Source organism: Barbus barbus, assembly GCF_936440315.1.
Source record: "Barbus barbus genome assembly, chromosome: 25".
NCBI lineage: Eukaryota > Metazoa > Chordata > Actinopteri > Cypriniformes > Cyprinidae > Barbus > Barbus barbus.
This window is the reverse complement of record NC_136753.1, coordinates 3,221,378-3,241,438: the sequence shown is the minus strand read 5'-3', so window position 1 is coordinate 3,241,438 and position 20,061 is coordinate 3,221,378. Positions and strand designations below refer to the sequence as shown.

General features: G+C 37.0%; 1 protein-coding gene across 1 annotated transcript in view; it reads right to left on the bottom strand.

Moving 5' to 3' along the window:
- The window catches only part of LOC306844911 (semaphorin-5B-like), a 58,223-nt gene that overhangs the window by 800 nt on the left and 37,362 nt on the right, over positions 1-20,061 (bottom strand). The window contains exons 6-22 of the mRNA XM_079377348.1: positions 19,738-19,800; positions 19,299-19,611; positions 18,184-18,469; positions 16,823-16,958; positions 16,484-16,691; positions 16,186-16,393; positions 12,750-12,867; positions 7,939-8,123; positions 5,391-5,534; positions 4,937-5,084; positions 4,632-4,860; positions 4,119-4,337; positions 3,866-4,036; positions 2,832-2,960; positions 2,703-2,741; positions 2,406-2,614; positions 1-1,718 (exon numbers count right to left, since the gene is read on the bottom strand). The exon at positions 1-1,718 is cut by the window's left edge and continues 800 nt beyond it. Coding sequence (XP_079233474.1) covers positions 1,557-1,718; positions 2,406-2,614; positions 2,703-2,741; positions 2,832-2,960; positions 3,866-4,036; positions 4,119-4,337; positions 4,632-4,860; positions 4,937-5,084; positions 5,391-5,534; positions 7,939-8,123; positions 12,750-12,867; positions 16,186-16,393; positions 16,484-16,691; positions 16,823-16,958; positions 18,184-18,469; positions 19,299-19,611; positions 19,738-19,800 — 2,967 coding nt within the window. The 3' untranslated portion in view covers positions 1-1,556. The remainder of the gene's footprint in view (positions 1,719-2,405; positions 2,615-2,702; positions 2,742-2,831; positions 2,961-3,865; positions 4,037-4,118; positions 4,338-4,631; positions 4,861-4,936; positions 5,085-5,390; positions 5,535-7,938; positions 8,124-12,749; positions 12,868-16,185; positions 16,394-16,483; positions 16,692-16,822; positions 16,959-18,183; positions 18,470-19,298; positions 19,612-19,737; positions 19,801-20,061) is intronic.

Sequence of the window (20,061 nt, the reverse complement as noted above, 5' to 3'; positions counted from 1 at the left end):
CTTAAATTCCAGTTTCTCATTTAAAACTACTGCATGGTTCAGAGTTGGAATATGGTGCATAAGTCATATGGATGACTTTTATAGCACGGTTTTGTGTGTTTGTGAGCATGACAGGCCCTGAATACTTAACAGTATGGAAAAGGAGCAGCATGAACATCCTTCAAAACATCTTCCACTGAAGGCAAAGCAAAAGCATTGTTTGTTTGTTTTGTTTTGTTCATGCATAGAACTCAACTTGTCTTCTTTTAGACCAGTGGCAAGAACACATCTAAAATACATATTTAAGAGTTTATTACATTTGATTGATTTGTGCCTGTAGATTTTGATGCATATCTTTAAAGGCTGTTTTCTCAATGAGAGTCAGAAAACTACTTCAGCAGCACTTACATAAACTAAACTTTAGTTTTATTTCTTTCTAGATTCTGTAGGTTTATACCGAGGGTTTTGTTCATATATCATACTTCTGATTCATTTAACATATTCCTCCTAAAAACATGGTGATTTTTTGTTCTAATGTTGAAAGTATTTTATGATTTATGGAGTGATCTTCAAAATCCCCTCTGTAAAAACCTTTAAGTCTAATATTTCTACAAAATGAAACAAGAATTTTGAGCCTGGCTTTATCCAACGGTCTGATTTCTGTTCTTTAAATATATGCAAATTAGTGCATTTTTTAATCAGATAATGCATGATTTGCATATTTAAACATAACATTTCAGTAAACTTTACTGTCATTAATCAACTAGGGAAATCTAGTTATTTTTTTTCTGTTTGCCTGTGATGTTTTGCCTTTAGAAAAGTCATAAATGTTTGTAATGACATAAGGTCGAGTAAACGATGACAGAACTGCCGTATTTGGTTGAACTTTCCCTGTAAAGTGTCTCCATATCCATAGTAACGGTGTGTGACGGCCATATATCCATGAGCTCTGTCTTTGATTGGACACTGAAGATAACTGACTCTTTCATGAGCTCATCCATACATCACTGACGTTAACCAGTCTCATTACCAGTAATCCTGATTCCATGGATCTCACGTCCTTCTAGTTCTTGGAGTTCAGAAAAAGACGTGAACCAGGAACAAATCAGGGAAACAGATGTTCAGGCTTACTGTTAGACGTCACAGCTGTCTGGAAGCCTTCATGCTTTATGACTCAAAGCAAGTTCTGCGTTGCAGTTTTTCGATTATGAAAAACAACACAAAGACGCCAACGCATAAAGTAGCACGTCACAATTCAGTTTTGAGCTTGATCGCAGAATTCCTCTTGCTCCTTTGCATTGTAAGAAGTGTGCATGCTTTGTGAGTGTCAGTCTGTAGTTATTATGATGCATGTGATCAGCTGAACCCGTGATGACAGGAAAGGAAATGCTACAAGTAAACTACATGGGCCCATCTTATCCGAACATCACTCCTTTTGCATTTTCCTGCATCGTTGCAGATTATGCGCTCAGCCTTCCTGTGGATCCATGCATTTTCCAATGCATCTGCATGGACGGATGAGGGTGCGTAACTGTGGTCACACAGCCCTAAGAAAGCATGAGATGTGTGTCCGTGCATCAGCTGTGCATGTAGCTGCAGGGCGAATCCATGGAGGGGAAGTCGTATTTGCCCAGAGGAGACGGGTAATATGTGGTAGCGTAGACGTTGGTCTGCGGTAAAGCTGATGGGAAGAAGTTGCAGCTTTCATCCGGTGGAAGCAGGTTATTCTTATTCAGAGTCTGCGGGGGACAGAGAGAAAGCACAGAAAGTGAGCACTCTTCAATATTTCAAGGGCCACAGCATGTTTTGCATCATGCTGCAGCGGTCCTGTGATGTTAACGCTCTGAAGGAAAAGAGGGAACCAGAAAATGAGGAATGATAGAAAAGGCGGATTCCTTTGAGACAGATTAGAGAAAGTCGCGATTCTCAACTGCTTCAGACCCTGATTTCACATCAGATGTCAAGTGAGCCCAACTCAGTGAACAAAAGTAAATAATAATAGTAATTATTATAATTATTAAATAAAAATAATACACTATAACATAAAAATATTAGAATTATTATTTAAAAATATAACAATATAATGTTTTATTATGACAGTATAACATATTTTTAAAATGTTCATAATCAGAATAGTCATTATTAATTGTGCATTTTGTTTGGTTTAGACAGTTCATGATTATATTACATTATAAATATATTATGATAGATATAAATAATAATATAAATATGTTACAATAAATATAAATAAAAAATAACAATAACAATTCTATTACCCTTTAAAAAAGTGAAATCCTATTTATAGCTCTATAATAACAATACATGATTTTATTATCTGCACTAATCTGTATTGCGGTTGCAACTCACCAGTTAAGGACCACTGCTCAAGAGTAATACATAGAGACCACTGTGGCATGATGGGATACCTTGAACTCCATGGGTGTGTATAAGTCGTTCTTGGGCGCACAGCTGTTCTCTTTATAGTGTAGGTGGTTGGGGGTGCTGGGATGGATAACTGCGGATTCTTGAGGGGGTTTGCGGAGTCTCTGACAGTACACATACACCAGGACTGACAACAAAACGGCTCCCAGAAAACAGCACGCGCCAGTCAGCACCAAATGGAACAGAGAAAACCCTGCAGGAGACCAAAACAGAAAGAAATGTTACACTAGGGTCATTAAACACATCAAAACCTGAATGCTGGTGGATGATGTAAGATTTACCGCCACAGTTTGTACTCCTCTTCTGTCCCTTTGACAGCACTAGAATTAAGAAAATGAAGATGTGAAACAATACTGTATTCTGAGATGCCAGAAAGAAACTAACAAAAAGAGGGAAAGGTGCGCTCTCACTGGGCCGACACTGTCTCTGATCTGTGAAGTTTCCTTGGCAAGAGGCGGAGCTTATTTCACATGAACGAATCCGGAGCTGCAGCCCCTCCTCGTTACACTCCGCCCACTCTGACCACACCCCCCACCCACCTGACACAGGTGAGAAAGATAAACAGAACAGTTCACAAATGTGTTATCTTTAGTCATCATGAACACAGTGAGTAATTAAAGGGGAAGTGGGTGATTTCTGCAGCAATGTAGTCCAACTGAGTCAAAAAAATACCATGTAACTAGTGTATTGTGTATAGCATATTATGTACTGTGATTCCCTAATGAATGACTCTTATAAGCTCTTCTGTTTTGTAGTAATTCAAAAGAGGAAGCAGTATGGTTCGTCTCCCAAACAAATGACTCATGAAAGTTGATTCTTTTTAGAGAATCAAAACCATAAAGCACAACCAATGTATTCCAATTGGTTTCTAAAAAAAATACTCTTTTAGTTCTCTTCGAGTGAATTAAAAGCTTTTATTACAATACCCAAAACAAATGACTGGTACAGTCCAACTGATTCCCGAACAAATTACTCTTATGAACCAGTTCTTTTAAGTGAATCAAACACATTCAGACCAACCAATTCTCGAATGAATGAGCCAAATGAGTTTTATGAGCCAGTTATTCTTAATGAATCAAACACATACAGTACAACTGGTGTAATTCAACCAATTCCAGAATGACTCAGTCTTATGAACCAGTTCCTTTTAGTGAATCAATCACTTACAAAAAAACTTGTACAGTTCAATCAATTCCTGACTGAATGACTCTTATGAGCCGGTTCTTTTTATTGAACCAAAAACAGATGCACATTAGGGGTTTTGTCAGTAGCAAAAATATAAAATGAAATAAACCAATGAAATATGCTACATTTGTTATGTTGTTAGGTGGTGTTGTTTTATTATTATTGTTTCCAAATATTTATTCCTTAAAAGTACTAAATGAAATGAAATGAAGCTCTTAAAAAAATATATTTTAATGCTGCAATTTTGCGATTTTATCACCTTCACACTCGTGTGTGTTACAGAGCGCTTCCTCCGTGTGCAGGCCAATGCAGATGTCTCCAGAATGAGCAGGAGAAGGGCTAGAGCAGGAACGAGAGCGCTGGTAGTGACCGCCGCCACAGGAAGTAGAACACTGAGACCAGGAAGACCAGCATGACCACGCCCCCTTCACTGAAAAACAACACTACTATCACACTACTAAATTAACAGGGCATGAGTGACTTATTTAAGAGGATGCAAGGCTCTCTCAGACCTGGGCACGGCTGAGTGTTGCAGTCCTGATACTCGACCGGCGCTCCGCTGCAGGCGAACGGCGTGCTCTTGCCATCCGGTGTGGCGCAGGAGCGCTTGCGTGTGCGGAAGCCTTTGGAGCACTCTTTGGAACAAGCAGACCACGTTTCCCATGATGACCAGGCAGCTCCTTGAACTCGTGTCACAGGTCGACCCATTCTCAACAAGTCCTCAACTAGACCTATACAAATATAAAAGTGTGCATATAGTACGGCTGCACAATTAATCTGAATCGCAATATTTATTAGTGCAATTATGCAATTATTTAATTAAATATATGCGCGGTGTGTTTTAAAGTGAACACTGGCACTGTGTTTGTTTATACATGAGCAGCCCATGGTACAGTGATTTCAGCATCTCAGAGTGGCTCGGTTCACATGTAAATGCTCCATCTCTGTATCGCTCCATATCATGCCGCCCTATCTAACAGGATGTGTGTATATTTGAGTATGTGTCTCTGAGGCTGTGTGTGTACCGTCAGTCTCGCAGGTAGCAGCTCCGTCACTGGTGGGACAGAGGCGAGTCTCTATCTTGCGTTTGCCGAGCTGAAGGTCGTGAGGGTCAGCGAGGAGAGCCCGGCAGGTGTACCTGATCCTCTGCTCCTGTCTCGCCCCCATCTGAGTCACATTAACAGGGTACCAGGGTGTCCACGGGGTGGTGCGCCTCACTTCAGCACACGCATCCAAATTACACGCCTTATACTCCTAGATACAGTAACACACATAGTTTTCACATTTTTCTGATATTATTATTTTTTTTATGACCAGTTGAAGACCCTACCAGAGGGCAACCAGCACACGTGTTTCCGTTCTCACAGGTCCGAACACGGGATTGGACTCCACCACCGCAGGCAACACTACATTTGGACCAAGCGCTCCAGGAGACCCAGGACACCGGAACAGGACACGGATTCTTTTCATTACACAATCTGAATCACACACACAAACGAAATCGAATCATCTTCCAGTCAGCTCAAATAAACACACGCTTATGATTCAGTTCAGTTTAGTTAGACAATCAAACAAATGACTCTTATGAGCTGGCTCTTTTAGCGAATCAAAACCATAAAGCAAAGCTAGTGGAGTCCAACTGATTCCTAAAGACTTGACTCTTATGATTCAGTTCTTGTAGTGAATTAATAATAATCTTAAGATGCTTTTTTATGAATTAAATATATCAGATCGAATCAGAACTATAAAGCACAGCCTGTGGTCCATCTTTCCTCTCGTCTCACCTCTCCTCTCGTGCCTGACCCACACATACACGTCCTCCGTGTCGGGGTGCTGGGTTGTTGCAGGATCGCTGACGGACCTCAAATCCAATGCCACAGCTGGTGCTGCACTCGGCCCAGGACGACCAGGGAGTCCAGCCTCCATTCCTGAACAAACAGAAGCAGGAGTTAGCATGGATACCATACAATAACAGTCTGGTAGGCTGTCAGTAGTGCATTAAAGAGGCCATATTTGTCACTTTTTGTAATTGTATAATGTTTGTCAATGCTTCTTGGACTAAAACCACAGTAGTAACTTGTTTCATGACTATTTTCCACCTTCTCTCTGTCCTGTTAAATAAAATAGACTTCTATAAGACGTCTATATGTAAATGACCTTACTTATGATTGGCTATCCTCTGTGTACAATGGTAGTTTAAACTATTATTCATCACTGCGGCTGCTAAATATTGTTTAGGTGTTGATATGTGTGTAGTTTCAGTTTTAGTTTTAGTTAACTATAATAACCCTGACTTCAATTTAAACTTCTTTTATTTAGTTGCAAACATTTTTATTTTTAAGATTTTCATTTAATATTTATATTTTGTAGCTTTATATCAATTACAAAATTATTTTTCATAGATTTAGTTTATGTTAACAATAACTCCACTGATACTTACTGCACTGTTCTAACTTTAGACCTGTCATACGGGTTTGAAACGATATGAAGAGTAGAGCAGGCACATGAGGGAACTGGATGCTTTTCACTGTTGCAACCTTTGCAAAGTTAGAGTATTTATTTCAAAGGAGCAAGAAAATCCTGTTTTCTAATATATTACCCCTTTAATAACAAGGACAGACTCTGGAGTCACGCGACTCCTTCTAAGGGCCCGATAATGACTGCACAGGATTGTGATCACAACTTTAGAGCCCGACAGGTAACATCAGTTTTATTCAACTTAACAGTAGCTTTCTGACAAAGATGTATTAGCAGCTCATTACTCATCTATTATAGATCTGCCACAGCTGTTATACTGAAATACTGCATCCTGTTAGTTTCTCTCGCACCCAGACCGGTGATGTGTGTGTTTAAACAAGCTCTCTAGGTGAAGAAATAATTGGAACATTCATTCATTGACTGAAAGTGACTGCAGGATAATGGGACATGCAAAGAAGGAGCTGCTCCGCCAGAAACGCTGTGTCAGCTGCTTGCAGTTAATGAATAAAGCCGCACGTTACACGCGACACGTCTGTATCAGAGTTCAGGATTGATGGAGTCGAGTCCTCGCTCTCTGCAGCTGTTAGTGCTGGGTGGTGCCTTTCTCTCACGGAAGAGCTGAATCAGACGGAATAAAAGCGTCACACTTTTACGTGCTTTGACACTTTGATTGGCTGTGATTGAAGACTTCAGGCTGATCTCTCTGGCTCTCATATATCAGTCTAGCTGCACTGTTTACACCTGCCACTTCAATATGGGGAGTCCCAGATTATAAAGGCCTAGTTCATCCAAAAACAAAGTCATTTACTCACTCTCTTACTCCTATACAAAACCCATATGAGCTTTCATTCCCTGTGGATCGACAGTGAGTAAGTGGATGCTGTCAAACTTGAAAAATGAGATGCACCATTATATCCATATGACGTGTGCAACTGTATACTTCAAGACTTCCAAGACAGTGTTTTGTGTGAAGAACAACTTTCATATGTACTACAATTCCAAAGTTTTTTTCTTTTTTTTTTTAGAGAATTTTAGTTTTTTTTTTTTTGGGGGGGGGGGATTAATACTTTTATTCATCAGTGAGGCATTAAATTGATCAAAAGTGACCGTAAAGACATCTATGATGTTACAAAAGATTTCTATTTCATAAAATAGCTTTTCTTTAGAAATTTATAAAACAATCCTGAAAAACATTATTGTGGAAATATTATGGTTTTATGCAAACCGCAAGATTGTAAGATAATAATAATTGATAATGTAGTTTAAAAAGCAACAATTGATAATAATTGTTCCTTAAGCAGCAAATCAGTATATTATAATGATTTCTGAAGGATCATGTGACACTGAAGACTGGAGTAATGATGCTGAAAATTCAGCTTTGACCACAGGAATAAATTACATTTTACAATATATCCAAATAGAAAACAGCTACTTTAAATGGTAATAATATTTCACAATATTACTAGTTTTACTGTATTTTTAATCAAATAAATGCAGCCTTCGTGAGCATAAGATACTTCTTTCAAAGAACATTTTAAAAATCAAACCAACCCCACAGTTCTGAACAATACTTTATGTGCTCACATATATACAAATATGGCTCGTCAAGATAAGTTTTGTTATCAATGAAGCACAATGACTTGGTTCTCATGTATCTAGTAACCGATCACAATGGATTTGAGAGAAATTGTCAGTGACATTAATAACAGCTTCCTCCTCACACAAAGCTATCACGTGACTGGAATATTGCACACAAGTCAAATAAACTATTTTTATAGGGTTTTGTATATTTGAACTTTAACAAGCATGGTTAGTTTACTTTAACAAGCATAAGGGTTAGTAAGGTAAGTGTACCTGGAGCAGTTGGCCACCTCGATGTTGGCCCCGACACACTTCATCCCTCCACACTGGGGTCGAGGGTTATCACAGGCCCGAGTGCGACACTGACATGTGCTGGTGCCTTCACCTCCGTCGTCATGGTTACAAGCCTGCCATGGTGACCACTGGCCAAATCCACCATCCTGGGTGAGGTTACGCTCCTATAAATGTAAATGCAAACAAGACATGTTTTAAGTACAGATTTGCATGGAAACTCTTTGTACTTGTTTTCAAACTTAATTCAGAATAAACCTCTTAGTGTACAGATTTTAACTTCCTTTTGTACATAACTTCAGTAGGTAACACTTTATTTTAAGGACCAATTCTCACTATTAACTAGTTGTTTATTAGCATGCATATTATTAACATATTGGCTGTTTATTAGTGCGTATAAAGCACATATTCTGCATGACAATATTCTACATCCTAACTAATGCCTAAACTTAACAACTACCTTACTAATTATTAATAAGCAGCAAATTAGGAGTTTATTGAGGCAAAGGTCATAGTTAATGGTTTGTTAATAGCGAGAACTGGACCTTAAAATAAAGTGTGACAAGGGAAACCTTCTTGAAAACAGTCATTACTTTTGCAATTTCATTTGATGATGCATGTGGCACAGAAATGATACATTTCACCTTTATGATTAAAAGATCAAAATAGTATTCATGCCTTAATAGAAGACAAAACCTTGTATTCAAAAGTCACAATTTGAGAGTTGAACCTGCATTTTTCTATAGTCATGAAAGTCTCCACAAACATAATCTCATTTTTCAAAGCAATTTAGCCAATAGCAGTGATGTAAAGAGCATGTACAATACATTCAATGTCTCTCCCATGTGTCAGTCTGCAGTAGAAGGTGGTTCATGTAATGCACAGGATAAAAACTGTCTCTAATTCATCTCCATGCATGGGTAATCTTCAGCAGGTATGCGGTGTGCCCATTGAGGTGAATACCAACATCTACTGCGAGTCTGGATCAGTAACAACTGACCAGAACTCAGTGACATTCATCCAGTAGTTCAGACCACAGAAGCGCTCAAATGTTATTAAAATTAATAGCAAAAGAAAATTCGAGACCTGCATCAACTTTCACTGTACTTCAACGGTATAATCAAAAAGGTCAACTGAGGGTTTTTCCCTGATGCATGACAAAAAATTGTTAATGTAATGCTTATCAGTTTGCCCTTCTATGAATTTATAAAATAACACTCCCCTTCAGCTTCCTCTGATACCCTGCGGCTCAGATATTCAGCTACAGCCTATCAATGAGGAGGAAGCTCAAGAAATCATCAGTTCTGCTGTGGAAGCAGGGCAATAACTATTAGTTAGTTTGTAGTTAACTTGGTACTTCATTTGTAAATTTGTCGTAAGTTTTCCATAGTTTCCCAAGTAATTTGTAGTCGCATAATGATGTTTATGCAGCCTTTAAAACTGTAAACACTTCTTCGTTTGTGTTTTTTTTAAATATTGCAATAAATATTGTATCGTGGACTTCATATGCGATATTATCGTATTGTGAGATTTTGATATCGTTACATCCCTAATAAACAGTGTAAAAAAAATGTGGATTTTACTTCAGCTGGATGTTGTTTCAGTTTTTGTGTAGCAGCAGTGATAAATTGCATTCCCAATGAGACACAAAAAAGTTAAATAAATAGTCATAAATAGCATATTTAAATATGTGAATAATATTCAGGAACTGCATGTAAAATGAATCAGGGCACTAGGCAAGGTTGCAAAAGTTTGCATTAATTAACACAACAAACAGAAATGATCTTGGTTAATGTTAATGTTTGCATTATATATAAATAAATGTTGCATTATAAAATAAAAATGAACAACAGTACATTTATAAATTAATATTTATAAATATTAAATGCTGTAGAAATATTGACCATGTTTAACTCATGATACTAAATACATTAACATTAATAATACAAATACTAATAGTAATGCTGTAATGTTACCATAACTAAATATAATACAGTAAAATCTCTTATAGGTTATACTGTATGATTTATAGAGACAGTAGCAGCACAACACCCACATTCACATAATGTTCTTTCTCTTAAAATGTAAATGTCATCATCATTATATAATGCTAAAAGAAAGTTTTTCGTGCATAACATGAACTCCAATGCAATCAAATGAGTCCACTGTTTATCTCATGTTAATTCTGACTAGAATCTTCCGTACATGTTTTGTTTATATGCTTAATGTTGCAAATCACAAATATTTAGTAGTGCATACTGTGCATGTTGTAACTTAGTGTTGACTTGCGCCATAACTATGGAACCAATACATTCTGCAAATGTTTGAGAAAAGTACTCCTACTCACTGTCTCAACTTAAAGCTATTACTATGGAAACAACAGTTTTTTTTCCCATTAGCATAATAGCAAGTACTTTTAATGCATAATATTAGTATGCAATTTGGGACAAATCCAAAGCTTCCACAACGTTGTAGAAAATGAGGTTTGTTTATTATTGCTCCTCGGAGGATATCAACCATCAGAGTTAATAGGAAATTTGTGATGTCTAATTATGGACCTAATGAAGTGTCAAGAAGGAACAGGAGTGACATTGGCCAACCATCGTGCAGAACACCAGCGTGTAATTGACATTGTCAGACGAAGGGTTCGGATCAGCTGGGTCAGCCGTCAGGCTCTGTTTCAAGGCTCTTCATCAGAAATTTGATTCTTCACGACCAGCTCAAAAAAATCATAGGAGATTTCTGGTGTACTCAAATAAAATGATACAGAATAGAGTAGCGTAATGTAGAGTAGAACAGAATAAACATAATAGAATAAAACAGAATATGGAACAGAATAGAGTTGTGCAGAATAGAACAGAACAGAATACAAGCATACAGATTCAGTATACAGGTGCATCTCAAAAAAATTTGAATATCGTGAAAAAGTTTTTTTTTTACATTTCAAAAAGTGAAACTTTCATATTTTCTAGATTCATTACATGTCAAGTAAAACATTTCAAAAGGTTTTTTGTTTTGATTTTGATGATTAGAGCTTTCAGCTCATAAAAGTCAAAAATCCAGTATCTCAAAATATTAGAATATTTCCTAAGATCAATCAAAAAAAGGATTTGCTAAACAGAAAAGTTCAAGTTGTTTAAAGTAAGTTCATTTCTGCACTCAATGCTTGGTCGGGGCTCCTTTAGCACAAACTCCAGCATCAGTGAGGAATGGCATGGAAGCGATCAGCCTGTGGCTCTGCTGAGGCACTATTAAGCCTTCGGCTCATCTGGATTATTGGATTGACTGTTTCTCATCTTTCTCTTGAAAATATCTCATAGATTCCATGCGGGGTTCAGGTCAGGCATGTTGGCTGGCTAATCAAGCACAGGAATATCAGCAAAGCACTTGGAAGTGGTTTTGGCAGTGTGAGCAGGTGCTAAAGTCCTGCTGGAAAAGGAAATAAGCATCTCCATAATGCTTGTTAGCAGATGGAAGTATAAGGTTCTCCAAAATCTCCTGGTTTGGGCAACAGTCCAGTTCTTTTTCTCTTTAGCCCAGGTAAGATGCTTCTGACATTGTTTCTGTTTCAGAAGTGGCTTGGTAGCCCTTTTCCTGAAAACGTCTGAGCGTGGAGACTCTTGATGCACTGACTCCAGCTTCAGTCCACTCCTTGTGAAGCTCTCCCAAGTGTTTGAATCAGCTTTGCTTGACAGTATTCTCAAGCTTGCAGTCATCCCTGTTGCTTGTGCACCTTTTCCTACCCAAAGTCTTCCTTCCAGTCAACTTTGCATCTAATATGCTTTGATACAGCACTCTGTAAACAGCCACACCTTTCAGTAATGACCCTCTGTGACTTACCCTCTTTGTGGAGGGCGTCAATGTTCGTCTTCTGGATCATTGCCAAGTCAGCAGTCTTCTCCATTATTGTGGTTTCAAAGAACAAGACATACACAGAATTTATACTGTAGGGGGGGGGTCATTTATTGAAACTCAAATGTAAATATTCTAATATTTTTGACTTTCATGAGCTGTAAGGTCTAATCATCAAAATTAAAACAACATTTTTTAAAAACGTTTTACTTCAGATGTAATGAATCTAAAAAATATGAAAGTTTCACTTTTTGAAATAAGTTACCAAAAAAAAAAAAAACTTTTTCACGATATTCTAATTTTTTGAGATGCACCTGTAGAATAGAATAGAAAATTAAAGATTAGTATAGAAAATAAATTAATACAATAGAAAACCAAATATAACAAAGCAGAATAGAATATAACGGAATATAACAATAGAACAGAACAGAACAGGAGAACAGAAAATTATATATTAGTATAAAAAAGAATAAAATAGAATACAGATCAGAAAAGAATAGAAGCATACAGAATAGAACAGAACAGAATCACATAGAAAAATTAATCACAAACAAAAATAACTGCAGTGTACAGAATAGAACAGAACAAAAAATAATATAGAATAGAACAGAATTTAGAAGTGAATAGAACAAAACAGAATGGATTACAACAGAACAGAACAGAATACAAGCATACGGTACAGAACAATACAGAATATAATAGAATAGAATAGAAAATTATAGATTAGTACAGAAAATAATAAAATAGAATATAGAAAAGAACAGAACAGAGGGTCTTTTGCTAAAGATGATAATCAAAGTTACAGGAGACTTAATCAAAAATCTCCATTTACTCTCTATTTAATCTCACTTCTGTATTGAAGAAACACCTAAAATAATAAAGAGATGAAATTTGTGATTTTTATTTCATGTGTGATGATATTGTCTGAAAGTGTGTCTTACAGGGCACTTTATGATGTCTTGGCTCCACTGGCTCATGTTGGAACTGTTCTCAATCGTCGTACAGCGCTTCTGTTTCCGGTCCCAGCCGCAGTATGGATCCCTGGCACCCAGACAATCCCTACGATCACAAAATCACACATCAATGACAAGGTCTTAATAAATACCAGCATAAAAAGTGTCCCGTCCGCTCATCAGAACTTCTTAATGTCAAAACAGAAAAACGAGAGGAGAGATTGGACAGAAATTGAATTCTACAGAATATTGCAGACCTTAATAACTGAAGAATAAATCTCAGTGCAATAAATATTAAAACTAATACCATCCTTCTCACACTGATCACTAAATCTCAAGGGAACGTTGTGCAAATTTTGTCTATAATCTAAACATCACTTAGATTTATTATATTAAGATCAAAGTCAGAGACTGAGCTGAAGTGTAAATATAATCTAAGCATCTGATCAGAGCGTGATATGATCTGACTGTTACAGTAACTACAGAGAAGACACAATAAACTCAAATCCTGCTCTGGGAGATAAACAACATCACCTCTGGTGATTTATTAGAGATAGCAGACTTATCATTTTCTTCTTGCGTCCTTTGGGTTCAGTGGAGTGAGACTGTGTGATTAATTCAAGAGCATGTTTCAGAATTTTAATGATGTGTCATTCTTAAGAAGGACAAAGTATGAAAAAGCAAACAATGCAAATTACCAGTAAATTACAAGCACATGCATACAATCAAATATTAACCAGTGTTCACAAGTTTGGGGCCTTTGTTGTTGTTGTTTATATATATATATATATATATATATATATATATATATATAAATAATGTTACAAAAGATTTCAATAAATGCAGTTCTTTCAAACTTCCTCTTAATCAAATAATCCTGAAAAAAAGCATCCTGGTTTCCACAAAAGTGTTAATCAGCAAAGCTGTTTTCAACTATCATAATAATCCAAATTGATTCTTAAGACTGGAGTAATTCAGCTTTGCATCACAGGAATAAATTACATTTTAAAATATGTTACAATAGAAAATAGCTATTTTAATTTGCAACAATATTTCACAACATTAAGCCCTGCATAAACTCATATTTTACTCCCAAATCAAATATAACAATGTGTCTCAGCATCCCACTAACAACTAAACATCCGTTTAATAAACACTGGCAACATTAGAAAACTGCAAATGTGCTAGAGATGCATAAAGAGAATAAATTTACATACATTAAAGGTTATATAAAATTATAATGACATGACTAAACACTTGCAGGTCCATCAAACTCTATAGATGAGAACTAGTATAAAATAATTAGAGCTATTTGCAACATCTTGTGAGATTTGACCTTTACACGCCACCTGGGTGTATGTGTGCGTGGGGGAGAATATGCAATGAAATGACTTTTTTCCATTGCATAGGCATGCTAAACACCGAGCGGCTTCGCAAACACAGCTCCATCACATCCCATAACAGCTTGTAACATCAAACCGAGTGTTTGTGCAACAACATCTGCGGCAGGAAGTCAGGAAGAGAGTCTGAGGATCATGTTCCTCACATAAAGACCCTCTCCTACCTCTAAAGCAATTACCAACACCCTCGAATCATAAGCACATATGTGCCTCTGACAGATCACATTCTGATGTGACATGCTGCAAACATCTCTACTATATGGTGCATTTTAAATACGGTGTTAAGTGGAGCTCTCAAAGGCGTTTAGCAGATCCAAACAAATATATTTTTGCTTGATTTTATAACTCAATTTACCACGTATTAGGGAACAAACTTGCACAAAGCTCTTACAAATCCAGCCCAATTCATCCATTTGGAGGCCATTATTTTATGAATTACAGTACATCTTGAATATAAATGCAGTCGCTTCCTGCAAGAAGTGACGCATGCATTATATATTTTTAATGACGTTCGACAATTTATAGGTGTTCTATTCATAGCAGCGGTGGAGAACAGGATGCAGCGATTTTTTAAAATGACCTAGTTTATCATTTGTCCGCCTCTCGGCCAGTGGCGTAGGATTTATGAGATAATAATATCTGCGACTGCTCATAAGTACTGTCATTCACTTCATCTCCTTGAGCTTCATTTCCTGTCTGACTCCAAGGGCATTAGTAACTCAGAAGGACATGTGCTGTAATCAGCCTTCGCTGTAATTTAACAGCAACTGTGCATTTCACTATCATGTGTGAATTGGTACTCATTGTCAAAATCATGGCAAGCGGGATCCAGAAATTTCGAGGCTTAAGGAGTTCTGTACTGATAAGAGTGTGAATGTGACAGTTCAATCCTGTTCATGTTTAGGACGCTCTGACCTCAGGAGTCTGTTGTCAATGAGTCTGACACAATTATTCTTCAAGATGTGGGCATTGAAAATCTTGCTGCATTTAGAACCAAAGAAATCATTTTTTCTCTGCCATTTTTTCAGTCTTTTAGTAGCCTATTATACTTCTCAGGAATCTGGTACCAGGTCATTTCTGTGAAATTACACTACCTTTCAAAGGTTTAGGGTCAGTATGATTTTTTTTTCAAGAAATGAATATCAGCTTCTTCAGCAAGGATGCATTAAACTGATCAAAAGTAGCATTAAAGAAACTTGATTCATCAAAGAATTCGGAGAAAACCCGTGTCTAATTATTAAGCAGCACAACGGATTTCACCATTGACAATAATAATACATTTGTATTTCTATAACACCAAATAACCATACTCCAAATATCTCCAAATATCTGAGAACTAATTACAACTGTAATGTAAATGCAGTCCTTTTTTTTTTTGAGGAGTGACGCATGCATTATATATTTTGGATATATGTTGGTGTTCTATTCACAGAAGTTGAAAATCTTATTGCATTCAGCTCCAAAGAAGTCACTTGTTACCACTTTTTAAAAATCTATTATAATTTTGGCAAATCTGGTTCAATCAGTTAATTTCTGTGAAAATGCACCACCGTTCAAAAGTTGATTTTATTTAAAAAAAGATGCTAATACTTTCATTAAGTAAGGACGCAGCAAAAAAGTGACAGTAAAGACATAAAATATTACAAACTTTCAAAAATGTATGATAGTTCACAACAAAATATTAAGCAGCACAACTGTTTTCAACATTGATAATAATCAGAAATGTTTCTTGAGCAGTAAATCAGCATATTAGAATAATTTCTGAAGGATCATGTGACACTGAAGACTGGAGTAATGATGCTGAAAATTCAGCTTTGATCACAGGAATAAATTACATTTTACAATATATTGAAAGAGAACATCTATTTTAAATTAAAATAATATATCACAATATTATTGTATATTTGATCAAATAAATGCAGCTTTGCTGAGACCTCATTTTAGAAAACTACTAGACTATTATTCATAATGCCTAGTCAACTAAAGTGCATGTCCTGGATGATGCGTGCATGTGTGCGACTCACTGGTCGGTTTTGTAGTTAGAGCATCTCTCCAGAGGGATCTTCAGCACTCTGCTGGGAAGTCCCACGAAAAGCGACCTATCGCTGTGCAGAATCCGCAAGTTCAGGATTGGTTCCTGCAAGTTTTCTGGGAGAATGTTCATCTCTTCCAAGTAACATCCATGCAGACTCTTATTAGTTGTGGATAAGGCCTTGATGATGGTGCCATACTCTGATTGGTCAAAGAAAGAAAACTATTAGAACCACAGTGCACGTCATTGGAGGATAAAAGTGGGAATGTTAAACTCTTTTCCTTCCTGACCTGTGCCGATGTACATGACATGGTAGAGCGTGTCTCTCCCCTGAACAATGTCCACAGCCAGTTTAGAGAAACGGATGTTGTCTTGCATGACCAGAGGATCCGTGGAGATGGGCTGAACCACCTCGCTCATGAGGAAGAGCCGCTGGGCGTCTTGAAGACTGCGTTCTGTTAGATTACAGCCCGGACCTGAATCATTCACTGTCCCGCACTGTCACAGAGAAAGAGGACGTTAGAGCCAGAGAACTGCACATTAGAGAAACAGTAAATCTAAACGTCTTGAATAAAATTGTGAGTTGGCTTCAGGGTAAAAGTAAAGCTGCAGCAGTTCATTTCCTTCACCTGAAAATTTGGGATGGGGTTGGGAGTGGAAAGCCAGCTGGTCCGAGGGTTCTCCTGATAGCGAAAGGGTCCATTAAAGGCCTGCGTGATGGCACTGAGGTTAAACGCACACACTGCTGATGCAGCAATGCTGTTCCTGTGAATGAGAGGAAGAAGTGAAAGATGGTGTGGTGCTGCACATTCTAAATCAAAATCTTAATAGAAAAACAGTAGTGTTCAAAAGTTAGGGGTCGGTAAGATTTTAAGAGCTTGATTTACTAAAGAGGGCAAATTCAGCTGGTGATCTACTGACAATGTGCAAATTAAAGAACACAGATGGAGCCAGATCATTTGACCAATGACCAAGCAAATTAGCAACTAAGGCAGCCATATCAAGCACAAAGCGATTTCCGATATGCTTTTTTGGAAGTTGAACGGCACAAATAGCAGCAAATTGACCCCCGCAAACCTCAGGAAATAACCTTGCATGTTTTAGTTTAATATTCTCCTCCCATAAATGCTGTGTCTAGGGATGCTCATACTAACCGATTAACCAATTAACCGTTAACTGACAGTAAGAGTTTTGACTGATTTATACAGTTAGTTATTCCCGTTTTGAGGTCCTTTGCCAATCCCGTTCCCCTCTCTCCACCTAATGCTTTCCTGTCATCTCCCTACTGACCTATCCTAATAAAAAAAGGCATAAAAGCCCATAAAAATAACTTAGTTTGCTGCATGGTTAAAAATATGCTACAAATATAAAATAAAATAGTTTTTGCGAGAAAAACAGCTAAGTCACATTTTATTATTACATTCAGAAATACCAGTAAATAAAGTGAAATGTTTATAAACATTAGAAAAACTACATACATAACTAGACTATATGCTATTTTAGTCCACCTCACTCCACAATAAACATTTAAATTTAATGGTACTCAGAACAGAACAAGGAAAATATAAGAGGCTATATAAACGACAAACCAGGATAAATTAATTTAAAGCGAAACCGAAACACAAACCGACATTGAGCTCTCATAGCCTCTCATTCGGCACAAATCCAAATGTTTCCATATTTGCGATGTATTTGGATGCCAAACTATGATTTATTATGTAGGCTGAACCAGGCTTTGTACTTCACTCGTGTTCCAATATCCACGTAAAACAAAATGTGCTTGGAATAAAATCACTGAAGGATCATGTGACAAGAAAACTCAGCTTTGATCACTAGAATAAATTTCATTTTATAATATATTCAAATAGAAAACAGTTATTTTAAACTTACGTCGCGCTTACAAGACATTATTAATCGGAATTTTTATTTTGTAGCAAATCCTGCTCTGGCCTAATGAGACTGTTCACTACTTCATGAAGCATCCACTCACACGTTGGTGGTGAAGACTCCATAGATGAGATCTTGCTCAGGGAGGTAGAAGCTGCTCTGCAGCTCATGGTAGTAGAAGGGAACATCTCCAGAGCGGGAACAGTTGAGTCGAGCCTTCATGAAGGTGGTCCATGTGTCTTCCAGCAGGAAACGACCACCAATGTCATTCTGACACACGCGGGCCACACGAGAGAAGACCGTCTTCCCACAGTCCTGCTCTACTGCGTTCTCTCTCAGAAAGAGGTACGTGAAGCGGCCCACCTCGTATGCAGAGACAAAGTGAGGTTCTGTAGAGATGAAGGGATGGAAGAAGCTGGATATCAGTGACATGACAAAATATAATACCTTAAATATAATTATAAGGAATATTTATAATGTTATTTGAATTATGATATTATTTCCCTCAAAATCCTTCACATTTTTTGTTCTCACATGTGATTCTAGTCACTGTAATACAGATTTTTTTCTTTTTTTATCACAGTGAAAAATACAATACACAATGCATGAATTTTAATGATGGGTTTTTATTTAAAATTATTTATTATTACAGTACAAATGTTGTATTTATAATAATTCATAATATAACATTTATAATAAAAAATGTATCCATGCTTAACTTTTGAGTTTATTTAATTTGTGTCATGTTTCATTGTTGAATTTTCTAAATACAGTATTTAGAAAAAATGTAGTATTTAGAAATACAGTATTTCTGCATGAATAAAAAAAGCTAATATAATGTTTTTTTATTTAAAAATAAATGTCGTCATAGTAAAAAATATGCTGTAATGTAATATATGTAATTAAATATGCAACATGTTTAAAGTATAAACAATATATCCAGATGTTTAACGCTTGTGTTTGTGTTTAATTCTTATTTTCTAACACAATATTTTGATACTTCATTACATACAATTAGTTGATATTTCTTTTAATGCACAAATATAAATGTAGAAATTAAAGCAAGTAAAAAAAATCGTAAAGATCCTAAAATGTGTTCGATTTTCTTTAAACAAAACAATTTAATGTTATTTTGATTTTAATGTAAAATATGACCTAAACATATTCTTTACATGATTTTTCAGATTCATTGATAAGTTGTGTGTTGTCCTGCTGTACCATTGAGCCATTTGGAGTTGTACTGTGCGGTCCGCAGGGGCGGCATGTTCCCCAGACTGCGGTAAATAATGGGGTCGCGGCTAGAGAAATCAGTCACTGTAGCTGCGTAGACTTCTCCACTCTCAGTTATCATGGCTGTAGAGTTGTGTCGAGGGTCGTAGGGACAGCGGGCCACACCGCTGATGGACTCCAGGACGCTGGAGATGTCCGTAACAGGGCGAGTCGTACAGATGGGCATGAATGCATTAGTGCCGCAGGTGAACAGACGACTGCCGTTCAACAGGAGGACACGGACATAGTTCTGACACTCATCCTGAGAGAGAGGAAACATTTGATTTCACACACATTACAGTTTACTTCCAGAACCCTACTGGTGCACTCTATAACATGCAGTACATTCAGTCACAGAGCTCTCCACATCCCAGTGTTTGTCTCTCACCTCTGTCTTTCCTTTGCTCTGGCAGGACCTCCTGGTGCTCTCGTCTACAGCCCACTCTGTGGCCTGCAATTAACAGCCAATTAACATCACGGTTAGAAGTTAAGCTATCAAGACATGCATCCCATGCATCCATCTACTCTGAGATTCATGAGGGAACAGAAGGGGTTCACGAGTTGATAAAAAACTAATAATTAATTCAAATAAATAAACCATTTTAAAATAATTCAAAAAATGATTTTAGATATTTGTTTACCTGCTTGTCATGTAACAATAGACCAACATCAGAAAAGCATGAACCATGTCATTTTAGTATCACTAAGATAC